This window comes from Equus przewalskii, chromosome 17 (genome assembly GCF_037783145.1).
Source record: "Equus przewalskii isolate Varuska chromosome 17, EquPr2, whole genome shotgun sequence".
Taxonomy (NCBI): domain Eukaryota; kingdom Metazoa; phylum Chordata; class Mammalia; order Perissodactyla; family Equidae; genus Equus; species Equus przewalskii.
In genome coordinates, this window is record NC_091847.1 from 72,358,394 (window position 1) to 72,376,978 (window position 18,585).

At 35.5% G+C, this 18,585-nt stretch overlaps 1 protein-coding gene across 2 annotated transcripts in view; it reads left to right on the forward strand.

Moving 5' to 3' along the window:
* Nucleotides 1-18,585, forward strand: part of MOB4 (MOB family member 4, phocein) — a 38,480-nt gene that overhangs the window by 11,463 nt on the left and 8,432 nt on the right. For both annotated transcript variants that reach the window (XM_070580503.1, XM_070580501.1), the window contains 4 exons: nucleotides 2,260-2,322; nucleotides 12,548-12,648; nucleotides 15,919-15,961; nucleotides 16,148-16,234. In XM_070580503.1, coding sequence (XP_070436604.1) covers nucleotides 2,260-2,322; nucleotides 12,548-12,648; nucleotides 15,919-15,961; nucleotides 16,148-16,234 — 294 coding nt within the window. The remainder of the gene's footprint in view (nucleotides 1-2,259; nucleotides 2,323-12,547; nucleotides 12,649-15,918; nucleotides 15,962-16,147; nucleotides 16,235-18,585) is intronic.

The following is an 18,585-nucleotide window of genomic DNA, read 5'->3' on the forward strand; positions in this document are numbered from 1 at the left end:
TACTATTCTTTATTTTTACCCTTTCCAAACTTTCTTTCTTTATAAATGCTCTTTCCTCGGATACCCTTACTACTTACTCTGTGGAAACATTATTTCTGATTGTTTTCTTAAGTGATCAGCTTTTATATTTTTACATTCAGAAGTGGACTTTTGTACTCACATGCTGAGAAGCATCACCTATTTTTATTTACTCAAAAGTTCTTAATGTTGAAAGGTTAGAACATAGTATATTTTAAGTTAATATTGTAACACATCTCTTTGCCATGTCGTTAGGAGTAAGTCAGATCAGAAAGCCCCTTTGCTTGTTGCCATGTTGTCATAGATCAAGGTTAAGTAAAATCTAACAGAGAAGGTTAAGATTTAAAAAAAAAAAAAAGTTTAAGCAGCATTCTGTCCTATCCCTTGTCTGTCACACTAATTTCTTTCAGTGAAATGGGTCTATTCTAAAATGATTTATTTAGAACTATAATACAGTAGGTAGGATATCTTCCTACTTATTTTTTTTTAATTGGTTAGATTGGGATATAGGCACATAGTTGGTTTTCCATAAATGTTTATTGACTGAATTAGATGAGAATGTTCTTTAATCTGCATTTTGGTTCCTCTTGTAAGTGTTTAAAGTATATCACAGTTATGATGAGACAAAACATTTAATTCCCAATTAACTTTTTTACATCTTTTCTGAATATAACTATGTGTGTTTTCTAATATTTTTACAACAAAATATTCTAGAAACTATCTAATTTTTTTTTCTTGAGGAAGATTGGCCCTGTGCTAACATCTGTGCCCATCTTCCTCTATTTTATATGTGGGATGCCTGCCACAGTGTGGCTTGATAAGCAGTGCATGGGTCCGCATCCGGGATTGGAACCAGCGAACCCTGGGCCGCCAAAGTGGAACGTGTGAACTTAACTGCTGCACCACTGGGCTGGCCCCTGAAAACTATCTAATTTTTTTTAAAGGAAAGAATAGGCAAAATGTATTGATAGAATATATTTCTGTATAAGTTATATAGAAGGAATTTAAAAACTACTCTTTAATAATGTTTAGGTGATGTCTAGGAAAAGACATCCTGGAACAATTTCCAGAAAGTTTTTCATTCCTGACATTTTTAGTTAAAGTTAGTTCATTTTCATTCAGATAGGGCAACTACGAAAAAAAAACAAAAGGAAGTATTTAAGACCCTTAAAAAGGTATACTGATCACCTACCTTCAGAACTAAGACATTATATAGTTGAATCCCTCTGTATCACGTTCTTCTGTCTTCTGGCCACTCCTCCCAGCCAATAATGGTGGTATTGTCATTTCTTTTCTTTTCTTTATACTTTTGCCGTATATGCGTTATATCCATAAGTATGCTTTGCACTTTCTTAAACGTGTATTCCTATGGTATCATACACTGTATTCTCCAGTTTGCTCCAGTTTTTGCTCAAGGTATTTGGAGACTTATCTGTATTAATTGATAAAGGATTATAGATCATTGATTTACTACTACTTTTTCCCCCAGAGACATTTACTGAGCACCTACCACATGTTAGGCATTGTGCTCCCTACTAAGGATATAAAGGTAAACTTTGCTGAGAAATCGGTCAAATGGAAAGATTCTTAATCACTTAGGGGAGTGTCTATGAACTGGAGTATCTGTAGAGGAATTCAGAACCAGTGCAAGGTGATCCACAAAAATATCCCCCTTAAAAGAAGACTTTTCAGTTGGATGAGAAGTTTTTGATGGAGCTCATATTTTGATTTAGAAATTTAAAACACTATTTGGAATTGGAATAATAATTTGTAATACCTGTCTACAGTAACACTTATGGAGCAGTAACTACTACTATTGCTACCACTACTACTACTAACACTTGCTATTCTCCTTAGGTAAAAACTGATTCAGTTTTTTGGTGCCTGGGGATTTTTTTTCAGTGTAACTTTTTGAGAGATATTCAACCATGATAAACAAAAAAGTGATAGACGTATCTCCTCAAGTAATATACCTAATATGGAAGCCATATTTGAGGAGTTTGTGGTTGAAAAAATATATTGCTTGTAATTCAATTAAATAAAATCTTGGTGTTCCTTTAAAAACATTGAATAAAACTCCTTTAACTTATTCACTAATAATCACATTGTTTGTGCTATGAAGGTTTTTCTTCTCCTCTAGTGTAACTTTGGATCTTTATTAACAATTGAAGTTAATCATAATAGTATTGCATCTTCTTTGTAACTTTGTATGTGCTTTAACCATGAATTTTTTTTTTATAGGATTTCTATAATTGGCCTGATGAATCCTTCGATGAAATGGACAGTACACTAGCTGTTCAACAGGTAATAACAATAGTTTTTCAACTGCATTAACCTAAGCATTTTACCTCCGTTGGCATAGTTAAGTGTTCCTATATCTTTTAGCACAAACTGGAATCCGTGGTATTAATGGAATGCCTGTTTAAAACTTTTATCAACCCTCATTTAGTTTTTGTTGTTTTTTTTTTTAAGATTGGCACCTGAGCTAACAACTGTTGCCAATCTTGTTTTTTTTTTTTTTTTTCTGCTTTATCTTCCCAAACCCCCTGTACATAGTTGTGTATCTTAGTTGCAGATCCTTCTAGTTGTGGGATGTGGGACGCCGCCTCAACGTAGCCTGACGAGTGGTGCCATGTCTGTGCCCAGGATCCGAACCCTGGGCCACCGCAGCGGAGCGCGCGAACTTAACCACTTGGCCACGGAGCTGGCCCCAACCCTCATTTAGTTTTAAGATGACATGTTAAACTATAATCAAACTTAAATACCTTTTAATATCTGTTAATATGTACCAAATTAAGGTACCAAATTTGATTTTAGAATGAATTTAACTCAAAATTATTGAATACTAAATTAGAATAACAGATAGTTAAGTAAAAGAAATAGCATACTCATTTGGTGACTGAAGACTTGAGAACACATATCTAAGCTTTACATTTTATTTTTATTTATTTTTTTAATTTTTTTTTTATTGGGTTAATGATAGGTTACAATCTTGTGAAATTTCAGTTGTACATTATTGTTTGTCAGTCATGTTGTAGGTGCACTACTTCACCCTTTGTGCCCACCCCCACCCCACCCTTCCCCTGGTAGCCACTAATCTGTTCTCTTTGTCCACATTTTTAAATTCCTCATATGAGTGGAGTCATACAGAGATTGCCCTTTTCTAAGTGGCTTATTTCACTTAACGTAATTCCCTCAAGGTCCATCCATGTTGTTGCAAATGGGAAAATTTTGTTCTGTTTTACGGCTGAGTAGTATTCCATTGTATATATATACCACGTCTTCTTTATCGACTCATCTGTTGATGGGCACTTAGGTTGCTTCCATGTCTTGCCTATTGTAAATAATGCTGCAGTGAACATTGGGGTGCATAGGACTTTCGGAATTGCTGACTTCAAGCTCTTTGGATAGATACCCAGTAGTGGGATAGCTGGGTCATATGGTAGTTCTATTTTTAATTTTTTGAGGAATCTCCATACTGTTTTCCATAGTGGCTGCACCAGTTTGCCTTCCCACCAGCAGTGTGTGAGGATTCCGTTTTTCCATATCCTCTCCTTGTTATTTCTTGTCTTTTTATTTATTTACTCCTTTTTATTTTCTTTATTATTCCTGAATACACTTCACTGTGTTCACTCCCAGTAGTCTAATTTTGTCCCTTTCGCATACCCCCTAGCCCACTTCCCCTCTGGTAACCACTAATCTGTTCTCTTTGTCCATGTATTTGTTATCTTCCACATATGAGTGAAATCCTGCTGTATTTGTCTTTCTCTATCTGGCTTATTTTGCTTAACATCACACCCTTCAGGTCCATCCATGTTGTTTGCAAATGGGACAATTTTGTCTTTTTTTATGGCTCAGTAGTGTTCCTGTGTATATATCTATACACCACATCTTTTTTCTCTGTTCATCAGTTGATGGGCACTTGGATTGCTTCCATGTCTTGGCTATTGTGAATAATGCTGCAATGAACATAAGGGTGTGTAAGTTTCTTTGTATTGTTGATTTTAAGTTCTTTGGATAAATACCCAGTAGTGAGGTAGCTGGGTCATCTGGTATTTCTATTTTTAATTTTTTGAGAAATCTCCATACTGTTCCCCATAGTGGCTGCACCAGTTTGCATTCCCACCAGCAGTATATGAGGGTTCCCGTTTCTCCACAGCCTCTCCAACATTTGTTGTTTTTTGTCTTGGTAATTATAGCTACTCTGACCGGTGTAAGGTGATATCTCGTTGTAGTTTTGATTTGCATTTCCCTAATAATTAGTGACGTTGAGCATGTTTTCATGTGTCTCTTGGCCATCTGTATATCTTCCTTGGAAAAATGTCTGTTCATATCCTCTGCCTATTTTTTGATCGAGTTGTTTGGGTTTTTTTGTTGAGTTGTATGAGTTCTTTATATATTTTGGAGATCAAGCCCTTGTCTGATAAATGATTTATGAATATTTTCTCCCACTTGATTGGTTGTCTTTCTGTTTTGTTCATGGTTTCCTTTGCTTTGCAGAAGCTTTTTAGTCTGATGTAGTCCCATTTGTTAACTTTTTGTTTTGTTTCCCTTGCCCAAGTAGACATAGTATTGGAAAAGATGTTGCTAAGACCAATGTCAAAGAGAGTACTGCCTATATTTTCTTCTAGGAGTTTTATGGTTTCAGGTTTTACGTTCAAATCTTTAATCCATTTTGAGTTAATTTTTGTGCGTGGTGTAAGATAATGGTCTACTTCCATTCTTTTGCATGTGGCTGTCCAGTTTTCCCAGCACCATTTATTGAAGAGACTTTCCTTTCTCCATTGTATGTTCTTGGCTCCGTTGTCAAAGATTAACTGTCCATAGATGTATGGTTTTATTTCTGGGCTTTCAATTCTGATCCATTTATGTGTTTGTCTGTTTTGGCGCCAGTATCGTGCTGTTTTGATTACGATAGCTTTATAGTATGTTTTGAAGTCAGGGATTGTGATGTCTCCAGCTTTGTTCTTTTTCCTCTGGACTGCTTTGGCTATTTGGGGTCTTTTGTTGTTCCATATAAATTTTTGGATTCTTTGTTCTATTTCTATGAAGAATGTCATTGGGATTGCATTAAATTTGTAGATTGCTTTGGGTAGTAGGGTCTTGTCTTTTTAGTAATAGCCGTTTTTATGGGTGTGAGGTGATATCTCTTTGTGTGATTTGCATTTCCCTATTAGTTAGTGATGTTGAACATCTGTTTGTGTGCCTGTTGACCATCTGTATAGCTTCTCTGGAAAAATGTCTCTTCATATCCTCTGCCCATTTTTTAATCAGATTGTTTACTTTTTGTTGCTGAATTGTGTAAGTTCTTTGTATATTTTGGATATTAACCCCCTATTGGATATGTGATTTCAAAAATCTTCTCCCAATTGGTTGGTTGTCTTTTTGTTTTGCTGATGGTTTCTTTTGCCATGCAGAAGCTTTTTAGTTTGATGTAATCTTATTTGTCTATTTTTTATTTTGTTTTCCTTTGCCTTAGGAGACATACTCAAAAAGATACTGCTAAGACTGATGTCAGCATACTGCCTATATTTTCTTCTAGGAATTTTATGGTTTCAGGTCTTACATGCAAGTCTTTAATCCATTTTGAGTTAATTTTTGTGTTATGGTGTAAGAAAGTTGACTACTTTCATTCTTTTGCATTGGCTGTCCAGTTTTCCCAACATCACTTATTGAAGAGATTTTCCTTTCTCCATTGTCTGTTCTTGGCTCCTTTGTCAAAAATTAGCTATTCATAAATGTGTGGTTTATTTCTGGGCTCTCAGTTCTGTTACACTGATCTGTGTGTCTGTTTTTCTACCAGTACTGTGCTGTTTTAATTGCTATAGCTTTGTAGTATACTTTGAGATCAGGGAATGTGATGCTTCCAGCTTTGTTCTTTTTTCTCAGGATTCCTTTGGCTGTTTGGGGCCTATTGTTCCATATATGAAGTAAGTTTCTTGTAAACAATTGGATCATATTTCTTTGTTCTTTCTGACAATCTTTGTCTTTTTTTTTGAGGAAGATTAGCCCTGAGCTAACATTTGCTGCCAATCCTCCTCTTTTTGCGGAAGACTGGCCTTGAGTTAAGATCTGTGCCCATCTTCCTCTACTTTATATGTGGGATGCCTACCACAGCATGGCTTGCTAAGCATTGCCATGTCTCCACCCAGCATCTGAACTGGCGAACCCTGGGCTGCTGAAGTGGAACGTGCACACTTAACCGCTGGGCCACTGGGCCAGCCCCCAATCCTTGTCTTTTAACTGGTGTATTTAGGCTATTTAATGTTAATATAGTTATTAATATATATGTTTATATTTACATTTTATTGTTTGTTTTCAATTGTTTCCTCTGTTTTTTGTTCTTCTATGTCCCCTTTTCTGCTCTTTTTAAGTGTTGTTTGAGCATCATTTTTCTTTTTCAGTGTATTCTCATTTTGACTATCTCTTTATATAATTTTTTTGATGATTGCTCTAGAGATTACTAAATACATACTTAGCTTTTTGCAGTCTACTTAGAATCAGTATTTTACCACTTTGATTGAAATGTAGAAACTACCATCATATAGAACCCCTTTACCCTCCCTCTTTATGCTGTAGTTTTCTGTGTTACGTCTACATACATTAAAACCCCCATCAGACAATGTTAGATTTTTTGCTTTCATCTGCCGAGCGTATTTTAAAGAACTTACGAGGAGAAGGGTTTATTTTATTTACACCCAGATATTTGTAGTTTTTGTTGCTCCTGATAGTCTGTTTTCTCCTTGTATTATTTTTCCTTCTGTCTGAAGAACTTCCTTTGGCAGTTCTTTTAGAGCAGTCTGGGAATTCTCCTTAATTTTCTTTCATCTGAAATGTCTTTAATTTATCGTCATTCCTGAAGGATTTTTTTGTTAGATATACGATTCTAGTTGACAGTTCTTTTCTTTCAGTGCTTTAAAAACGTTACGCCATTTCCTCCTGTCTTCTATGGTTTCTGATGAGAAAGCTGCCATCATTTGAATACTTATTCTATAGGTCATGTGTCTTTTTTCATTGGCTTCTGTATCTTTAGTTTTTGACAGTTTTGATTATGTATCTAGGCATGAATTTCTTTGGGTTTTCCTGTTTGGTGTTCACTCTGCTTTTTTTTATTGTCGCGAAGTATACATAACAAATTTTACCACTTTTGCTACATTTGAGTATACAGTTCTGTGGCGTTAGTACATTCACTTTGTTGTGCAACCATTACCACCTCCATCTCCAGAACTTTTTTTCCTTCCGCAGCTGAAACTCTCTACCCATTAAACAATAATAGCTCTCCATTACCCCCAGCCCACTCAGCTTCTTGAATTTGTAAGTTTGTGTCTTTCCCAAACTTGGGAACTTTCCAGCCATTATTTCTTCAGATATATTTTTTAGCACCACATTGTTTTTCTCCTTTGTCTGACTCTGGTGACATGACTTTTAAACATTTTGTCGTTGTCCCACGAGTTCCTGAGGCTCTATTTATTATTGTTGTTATTTTAATATTATTTATCTCTTGTTCAGATTGGATAATTCTTATTTATCTATCTTAAAGTTTATTGATTCTTTGCTCTGTCATCTCCATTCTCCTGTTGAGTCCAGTGAGTATTCTGTTTTGGTTATTATATTTTTCAGTTCTAAAATTTCCATTTGGCTCTTTATATCTTCTTTTTGCGATACTTCTGTTTCAAGTGTTTGCAATTTCTCATTGTAGCATTTTTATAATAGCTGCTTTAAAGTCTTTGTCAGATAATTCTAACATCTGTGTCATCTTATCATAAGTGTTTTGTGATTATCTTTTCCCACGATAATTGAGATTTTCACATATTCTTTGTATGCCAAGTAATTTTGGATTATATGCTGGACATTTTGAATATTATGTTGAGACACTGGTCTTATTTAATTCCATGGAGAATGTTCATATTTTCACTTTAGCAGGCATTTGACCTGGTTAGATACAGGCTGCAGGTTCCAACCAAACTGAGGTTCCAGTGTCGGTTCAGTTTTCAAAACTTTTGTGCTACTTCTTGAATCTGTTCTGTGTGTGCACCAACTCCTGGTCAGCCTGGGTGGAAGTATAGCCATTAGCTCAGTTCTCAAAGTCTGTCATATGCTAATTAGGACCAGATCCATGCATGCATACATGCACAGATTGGGGTTGAGCCCAGGAGTTGATATACAGCTTTATGGGGTCACTTTTCTGAGCTTCTCTCTCCCTGACACTTTCTCATTCCCTGGGCCCACTTCTTTGGTCCTCTGGCCAGAAACCACTTACTGGAATTGTGCTACAGTGGTGGGAAGGCAAAGGCAGAAGAAGAAACAGGGTTTGATCCCATCACCAAATGGAGAGGAAGGGTTCTCTTCCTCAGAATTTTGTCTCTTGCATTGTTCTGTTGCCAGCTGCTTTTGCTGGCACTGTGGAATTGTCTCAGGCTATGAAAGAATGGAGAAAAGGGAGAGAGAAAAGAAACCAGGAGATTTCTTCCACTCTCTGTGAGCTTTAGGAGTGCCTTTTTCCACTGCTTGAGCCAGAACTAAATAGTTTCTTCTGTATCTCTCTGTTCAGCACCAGCAGTGCTCATTTTTGGGTTTCATCCTGAATTGGGTTCAGGCCAGGATACCAGAGAGGAAAAGAAACAGCAAACTCATCGCCAGTTCAGTGGTACTTTGAATTTTGGTGTTCTCCCCTGCTCCTTTTTCTGATACTTGCTTTACAGAGACCTCAGATAGCTGTGCCGTGCATTCTGTCCAGATATTAAAGTTTCGTTGAGTGGGAGAGAAACATTGATGTGTGTTTAGTGCATCTTACCCCAGACTGGAAACAATAAAATGCTTTTGCATGATGTTTTATTGCTATGTATTTTACTTTTCCCAAATGATTTCTAAAAACTGCTTTAGGAATAGTCCTACATAAAATACAGTACTAGATCATTATAATTATTAAAGAATTATAGCCCACAGGAATAAATCACTAGAGAGATATATGTCTGCCTTTTTCATAACAGAAGGAGTAAAGATTTCATACCTTCGTTTTGACATAGTCTAAAATCTGGTACAGTAGATTCCTGTACTGAGGAGACTTGAAAGGCCTGGGAAGTGAGCACATACTCATAGTGTCTGAAATGTTAGTAGAGCTTGATCAGGTGGTGGCATCAGGTGGAAGTGGCAGTGTCTTTGGAAGCTCACTGAAAAGGATTGTCTTCAAGAAACGGTAGTAAGTTAAGACTTTGAAGTTCTTGGAAGCATAAAGGACACTATTGTTTTGAGGTTGTCTTCTCAATTCTTCTGTAGAGTTTCTTAAAGATTTCAAAGCCAGTTTCTTAAATAATAGTTGTTCAATTTATTCAGTTTCAAAAACTCTTAATATTAAAATTTACCAGTAAAAGTTTTAAGAGGTAATGGTACTGCTTTCCCATTTAACTGAATTACTAAGTAAGCAACATATTAAAGATAATGTTGAAAAGGTACTTGGGTATTCCAGCTTTTCATGATAGAGCTAATTCTTGGATTTTTCCTATTTCATATTTGTCTAGTGCTGCACATGAAACAATTAATCTTAGTTTCGATTTACACCCCATGATGTGTAACAGTAGAGAAACATGTTGCAGTTTGTAAACTGTTAGTTTTCACATGTTTGTGAGGAGGATAAAAATAAATTATTGACTGAACAGAAGATGCTCATAGTTGTAACTCACAATGTAAAAATTTCCTTATGGCAAAAGTTATGTTCAGTGAGCATTAGGACATTTATTTTTCCTAGCTCATTTTATAATAATAGCTGCTTCTGTTTGCATGAAAGTATAGAGGACTCAGTTCAGAAAACAAGATAGGGGCTGGCCTGGTGGCGCAGTAGTTAAGTTCACATGTTCTGCTTCTCAGCGTCTGGGGGTTCACTGGTTTGGATCCCAGGTGCGGACCTACATGCTGCTTGTCAAGCCATGCTGTTGCACGCATCCTACATAAAAAGTAGAGGAAGATGGGCACGGATGTTAACTCTGGGCCAGTCTTCCTCAGCAAAAAGAGGATTGGCAGCAGATGTTAGCTCAAGGCTAGTCTTCCTCAGAAAAAAAAGAAAAGATAACGTTTTTGTTTTATTTCTAAGAATTTCTTCTGTTTTCTTTATGTTTTACATAAACTTCATTAATAGAGGATTCTAGATTCCTTAAAGATTGACAGCTTGTAACTCTACTTATCACAAAATTTTGATAATTATAAGTAAGTTCAGTTACCAAATATGTGGTCAAAGAATTAATATTGATTATGAGCAAACCATTTTGCTGAGAATATATTTTCGTGTGCCTAATTAACAAACTGATTTTGGGATCACCAAAGAATGCAAGAGAATTAGGGTCTACACTCTATTTTTGGTAAATTTTCTCAGCCCTAACCCTCCATGGCTTTAACATTTCAGGTAATTACCTATCTTCATCCTTGACTGCAAGTAAGGCAGTTTAGGTGAAGTCAGTAAACGTTTATGAAAAACCTCCTATGTGCCAGCTGCTAATACCAGAATTCAAAACAAAACTAAGTCTGCATTTTCTCTTTGAGGGCGACACATGGAAATAAATAAGTGCTATTTATTAAGTGTGAAATAAATGCTATTCAGAGTTCTGTAGGAGATATAATGGGAGCAGGAAAGATAAGGGTGAATAGACGAATTGCTAATTTAGATTTTACAGAGGACAAATGTGGTAGGAAATCAGAGGAAGTTCTGTGAGGAATCGAATAATCAGGGAAGACTTGAGTATGTTGGGGGAGAGGAAATTTGAAAAAAATTGGGTGGGGAGTTTGGGGTGGCCACTGGAAAAGGTATACAATTTAGCTGTATCTGTTTGAAGAGAGAATCAGTTCCATGCAAAACTTTGGGATGGGGTCAGAAAATCAGGAGCAGTGGTTGAAATAGAAATTAGAGATTGGGCTGGCCTGGTGGGGCAGTGGTTAAGTTCACACGTTCTGCTTCAGTGGCCCGGGGTTCACCAGTTTGGATCCCAGGTGCAGACATGGCACTGCTTGGCAAACCATGCTGTGGCAGGCGTCCCACAAATAAAGTAGAGAAAGATGGGCATGGATGTTAGCTCAGGGCCAGTCTTCCTGAGCAAAAAGAGGAGGAGTGGCAGCAGATGTTAGTTCAGGGCTAACCTTCCTCAAAAAAAAGAAAGAGAAAGAAATTAGGAAGTCCTTAAAAGTTTTTGAGGAAGCTTTTGACATGAGAGTGATGTTCAAGAAAAATTGTCTGAAAATAGGTTGGGTTAAGAAGGCCCTGTAGTTATTAAGCTTCTATAATCAGGCATTTAATCTAATCTAGCCTATTCAGATTTCAGGGTATTTAAATCACAGATTGAATGAAGCATTAAAAGATCTGAGATTTAAAGTTTAATTTTATTTAAATTGAAAGTGAACCTCCCTGCCTTTTTTTTTAAGCTTAGTTTTTCTGCTAGTCTTTTTTTTTTTTTTTTTTTTTTTGGTGAGGAAGATTTGTCCTGAGCTAACCTCCATTTGCCAATCTTCCTCTTTTTTTGCTTAAGGAAGATTGCCAGTCTTGGTGCCGGCCCCGTGGCTGAGTGGTTAAGTTCACGTGCTCTGCTTTGGAGGCCCAGGGTTTCACCAGTTTGGATCCTGGGCGTGGACATGGCACCACTCGTCAAGTCATGCTGAGGCGGCATCCCACATGCCACAACTAGAAGGACCCACAACTAAAAATATACAACTGTTTACAGGGGGGCTTTGGGGAAAAAAAGAAAAAAAAATCTTAAAAAAAAAAGATTGCCAATCTTCCTCTCTTTTGTACGTGAGATACATCCACAGCATGGCTGATGAGTGGAGCAGGTCTGCATCTGGGATCCAAAACCCATGAACCCAGGCCACCAGAGTGGAGCACGCAGAACCTTAACCACTCGGCCACGGGTCCAGCCCCAAGTTGTCATTTTTAAACGATTTTATTGGACATAATTAACATACCATAGAAATCACTCATTTGAAATACACAATTCACTGGCTTTTAGTATATTCACAGAGTTGTACAACCATCACCACAGTCTAATTTTAGAACATCTTCATTCCCCCTGAAAGAAACCTCATCCCCCTTAGCAGTTATCTCCATTCTCCTTTGTCTCCCTTTCTTCCCCTAGTCCTAGGCAACTACTAATCTATTTTCTGTCTCTGTAGATTTGCCTATTCTAGATACTTCATATTAATGGAACCATATAATGTGGATCACAGTTATAGTTACATTGTCTATATTTTATGTTCATATGAAAATTATGGTTTGGAGTTTTGATCCCCATTCCAGTCCTGGTATATACCATATCTACACTTACGTAGTAGGTCCTATCCCAAAGAAGTTGCGTTGGAGAAGAATAGGTAAGGGTTACCTCCTTTCTTCTGAATTACTCATTGTGATTCTGTACTTTGTTTCCTATTTCATGTATAACCCAAAAGTTGAACCACAAGAGTGGTTATGTATTCAAAAATTATATATATTTACCATAGGATTTACCATGTAGTATAATATTTTAATTAACTATAAGGACGTCTTTGTTTATAGTATATTCAACAGAACATAAGAGCAGATTGTTCCAATATTGACAAAATTCTTGAACCACCTGAAGGCCAAGATGAAGGTGTATGGAAGTATGAACATTTAAGGTAGGTCCTTATGATATATCAAAATAGTTATAGTACTTCTATTAGTGAAAATAACCTTTCATATTAATCATGATTATGAATCATAAATAAAATCATTATGTAAGTGCAGACAAGAAAGCCAAATTCTAAAGCTTTAGTGTTTTCAGTGTTATAAAATGTTCCACTTTATTTGCTGATTATTTTCTATAGTTATAGATTTGGGCCTTACTATCTTTTTACACAGTTTTCCTTAGTCATATCCTTTAACCACTCCTTTAACCACAAATGCATTATTTCCATTTACCCACTCGAATAAATTTATTTCTCTGTAGAGGATCATATCAAGGTCCTAGTGTAGGTGTGGTATCTGATGAATTACCTATTAACTACTGTGAGCTTCCAGTCTTCTCTTTGGTAAATAGAGATTAATTGTAATCTTGAAGTAAGGAGTTTTGGAGCTTTTCATAATATCCTTTGAATGAGAAAATTGATGACCAGTGAATGACTAGTTAACTAGGCTTAACTTTAGAAGCAGCTATGTCCTAAAATTACTCCGTTGTTTCTTGAAGTTATAAACTTTAAAGTGTAAATGGGAGCTGGGAAGAGTTGATCAGGTAAATAGAATGCAATGTGAGATATATGTTCTTCAGGGTTTGTTACTTTTGAGTGGATTTTTAAATAATAACTGGAGTAGAAATATGACTTTTCCTGAATAAATTAGACCACGTTTCCTGTGATGAATGCCTCAACTTGTAGGCAAGGCACTTTTTGTGTGTGTTATGCTGCAGGCTTGTCTACATATTGCTAAGACATATTGTCTTGTCATAACAGTTCACCAGTTTCAGGATGCTAAGACTTCTTTGTACCTGCCAGTTTCTTGGACAAATCACTTGACTACTTGATCTAGTTTTTTTAAATACATCTCAAAGCATGATAATTAAAAGTATAAGTATGTAGATATTTTCCCTTTCTTATAAGATAGAGAGCACTTCAGTATAATATATCGTTTGCCTTATTTTGATCAGCTTTGATAATACTACTTATCTGGTGGGATTAGTGATGAAAATTAGTGAGGATTTTTCTTTTTTACTACAAGCATAATTTCTAGCAAGTGAGGGCTGATTTTTGTTTACAAGGTAATTATTTCAGGTCCAAGAGAAACTTTTCTTCCCTATTTAACTTAGACTATGAAATATGCATTATACAAAACTTAGAAAATCTTTCTCATGCATATTCCATTTGTCCTGGTGCTGTTTTTACTTTTGTTATTTTTTTCTGAATATTAGCCACGTTTTTTGGTTTTATATTTATGTATTATACATCATATATATATTCTTTTGTCTCTTTATCATAGTGTATACATCTTAATAGTTGACCAAGAAGAATTTCAAACGTAGCCTTTTGATTTTTTGCATGTGCTTGATGTTATTGATTTGAGGTTTAATACTTGCTGATATTGGTTACTGTCGTTGATTATGTTATGATGTTGTTGGGAACTGGGTCATGACTTCAGTCAGATCTCCCTCTGGTCCATACTGAATCTTTGTAATTAGGAGAAGATGCCCCTTCTCTGAGTGGATGCAGTCGCATGCCAGGATGCATGGCTTAGTGTCTAGAGTGTAGGCTGGATTTCACGTCTGGCTTGTCTCATCAGCTGCACAACTATGTGTGTTAGCCCTGTATTGAATTAACTTGAAGCTTGAATTAACTTGAATAGGATTGCACTATCTGCCACAGATTTTACCCATAATATTGCCAAATCAGTTGGCGTAATTTTGCTGTTGGCTGTAAGTGGGTTGGACTAGATGAGAAACTTGTTTAGCCCCACTTGTCTTTAGTGGAAAACAAGGAAAAACCATAACATGTAGTCTACAGATATGGGGCAGTGAGGGTGATGTGGTGATTCAGAAATGGTGTTATTTTTGTCATCTAAGAACAGCATTATTAGGCATCTGGAAAGGAACTAAAATTATGAACAACTGAAAATTTGACCCTTTTTATTTGCTGCCTTCTATTATAGTGTACTTTAAATAAATAAGTATAATTTTTCTTTCATATATGTGCAGATTTTTTTTTCCTTTTGGGATTTTCTTTTATCTTCTAATTGTGTAAGCTTTAGCTTTGCATTTTTAGGGAACCAAAGTGTTCTCATTTGTTTGACGGGGAAACATTGTAGTGATTAATTTGATAGGATTTTTAAGGGGAATGTGTTGAGTATTTTGACAGCTATAAAGTAAGTTATCTTTATGACATAGAGGATTAATTGCCTTTTCATATCAAATACGGAGTTTGTCTAAAAATGATGATCTCAATGTCATGTAATTTACTCCATTCTTCATTTATTCAAAAATATTTTTTGAGCACTTACTATGTTCCAAGCATTGTTCTACGCTTTGTAATTCTCAGTTTGGCAATTTTAGGAGGAAAGTGTATCATGAAAAAATGCCCAAGATTTATTAAGTGACAAGAAAGCAAATTACAAAACTGTGTATGTTATGATCCCAGTGTATTTTAATCATGGAAAATCAAATTGGCATGTAAACGATAATTATCTTTTAGAAGAAGTGGTGAAATTATGGAGGACTTTCCTCTTCTACATTATGTATTTGGTCATGTTTGCAGTTTTTATAATGAGCGTGTCGTTTGTAATCAGAATAAAACTTGTAAAATACATGGGAGTATAAAACATCTACTTTTTTTTCTTTGTATCTGTTTGTATATAGATATATACACACAATTTTTTATAACTGGAATCTTACTATGAATATAAACATATATCCTTTCTATGTTTGTGTATATACCATTTTACTACTCTCCAATTGCTAATCATTTAGAATGTTTCAAAAAAATTTTTTATGTATGTGTAGTCTTGTGAACATCTTTGTACATGGTATATCTGCCTGCAGTTCTGATTATTTCATTAGAATAGGTTCTTAGGAGAATGACTTAGTTAAAAAATATACACTTCCTAAGCATCTTGGTAAATACTTCCAAATTACTTCTTAGATACATTGTACCAATTTCCAGTGTATAAGAGTGATCGATTCACTGAACTCTGATGTTGAACATTATTAAGGTCGTTTAGTTTTGGGTTTTGTTTCGTTTAGTTTTGAGTTTTGTTTATTAATCTGTATGTCTTTGTAAGAAATGTGCTATGTAAATTCAGGTGGTGTGGATCACAGTGTTGAGGGAGGAAGGATGGTACTGATGGGATTCTGTTTTTACCATTAATATTCTAAAAATAATGTGGAGAATAAATAAGACTTTTCTTTTATGTATTTACATTTTTAGGCAATTCTGTCTTGAGCTAAATGGACTTGCTGTCAAACTTCAGGTAATAGTTTCTTTAAAGCTATAATTGAAAGTTCTGGCTTTTTTTTCTGTTTTTGTAACTTAATGTGCTTACAAAGACTTGCCCAGGATTTCTAATTATTGTAGACTTTTACATGGAAATGTAATAATCCAAATAAGCGTTTTCATTATTATTTTACATATTAAGAAATGTAACTATTTTTAACAGAGTGAATGCCATCCAGATACATGTACTCAGATGACAGCAACTGAACAATGGATTTTTCTTTGTGCAGCTCATAAAACTCCAAAAGAGGTGAGAATTTATGAAATAGAATGACTAATAAATTTATCATGACCTAAGTTTCTCCAAGACAGTGGTAGACAAATTTTTAGAGTTTCTACTTCACTGTTTATTTTGCCGTTTGTTTTTTTTGTGTTTTTTTCCCTAAAGATTGGCACCTGGGCTAACAACTGTTGCCAGTCTTTTTTTTTTTCATTCTGCTTTATCTCCCCAAACCCCCCCTGTACACAGTTGTATATCTTAGTTGCACGTCCTTCTAGTTGTGGGATGTGGGATGCCGCCTCAACGTGGCCTGACGAGCGGTTCCCTGTCCGCACCCAGGATCCGAACCCTGGGCCGCCACAGCAGAGCGTGCGAACTTAACCACTCAGCCACGGAACCGGCCCCTGCCATTTGATTTACAATTTTTTGCTGCAAAGTTATTGCCACAGTGCTATTTTAGGATTTCTTATGATTAATATCATTTTTCATAATTGAGCAATTGCATGGGCTACAACTTACTGGCTATCACAGAATAGCATCTGTCACATCATGCTGATATCTAATGTGTAATGGATGAGATATAACCTGTTTAAATTTTTGGTTCAGTCATAATTTCTTTTGATAGGAATGACTGTTGGTGATTACTAGTTGATACTTAGTCTATTAAGTAGAAATGTTGCTTTTGATCTTTTTAACTTTATAGGTTATTTTCTCTCTACATTTCATTAATATTTCTTACTATTTATTTGAAACGCACCATAATGATTTTCCTCTCCATAACTGGTCCTATATTGAAAAAGTTATTCATGTTGTTTTCTCCTCATTTAGTTTTTGTCAAGGTGAGAGTATAGGAAGTAGCAGGTGTTTATAAAACGTTTTTTGTTTTAAATAATTCCTTCATATTATCTGATACCCTGTACATTTTCATTTTTCCTTAGTTATTTCAGAAATGTCCATCACAACTGGTTTGTTTAAATTATGTGTTAACATTTCCCTTGATGTTCATTCCCTCTTAATCTATAGTAATTACTTTTTACTTGACATTGACTCATTGAAAATAATTGGGTTAGGCCAGTACTTTAGAATTATAGACCTTCAAATGATCATTGTATTGACAGCCCTCTAAGGCTTGAAGACAAGTGACTCTTTAGTTGAAAAATTAACATCTGAGGTTCTTTTGTTTGCAAAAGGTAAATTCTCCAAAATAAGGAGTGTCTGGTACCACTCTAAGCAAGTAGTACGTATTTGCAAGAGAGATTTCATTCAGGGTGTTACTTTTTTGTGTTACTAAATTGAAGCAATATTAAGATTGTGTTTCATTCTACATCTGGGAAAATCCTAGCAGTTTTCATTGATAATTCACTGAAATTGGCTACGTAGTATAGCGTGATGTGATCATTGCAATTAGGAAACTGAATCAAGGTCAGTTTCATTTTGGCAAATAGTAAAGATGCATTATTCTCACATTAGAGTAGAAAAGCTATCCAGTTTGTAATGTATTATGAGATTTATGTATACTGTCATTGTCATATCCACTGTTTTCTTTGATTAATATTAAGTGAAAAATAGGATGATCATCAGCATTAGGTCCCGTGAATGATTCTTAAAATTGCAACATTGCTTGCTGAAAACTGGCTCCATTGAATTGTCCAAGTGCCAAGGGAGGATGATAGTAGAATTTGTAAGCAGTAGTTAAATGGAATGGGATTACTATAAAAATATCAGCAAAAGAGAATCTTGAAAGGACACTTTTTGAATTCTTTTGTGCAGTCAGGAAATAATAGCAACTGATAGTTTAGGCACTAAGAAAGTTGCTCTTATGAATTAAAAGCACTGGGCAGATTCTGAAGTGGAAGAGGCAGGGTACTCAGCACTGGTGATGATTTATTCAGTGTCCTTGGGAATTAAAGAGGCATCGCAGCAAATAGACTTAATTGTACAAATAGTGATTGTAAGTGACAAAGGTTATAAGTTGTCACTATCTGTTAACCCTTTCATTCACATGGAGGTTGTGGTCACTTGTAGCTTTATGAATATATGTTTGGCAAAATATAATTTATAAAAATTTGTATACATTACTGCCTATTTTGTAATCTACTATATTTTTCCAACTTTTTGATGTTACCAATGATGTAGAGTAGGATTAGGTAACTGAGAATTAATTGGGAGGAGGTGGAGGGAAGCAGCTAAAACAAGGCAAAACTCTTCCCAACTCCAAAAAAAAATCCAGAAATCAGTTAAAGATCTACACTTACACTGTCTGATACAGTAGTAGCCATGAACTGCATGTGGCTGTGGAGCACTTAATGTGAGTAGTCTAAATTGAGATGTACTCTAAATGTAACGTACATACCAATTCAAAGACTTAGTACAAAAAAACA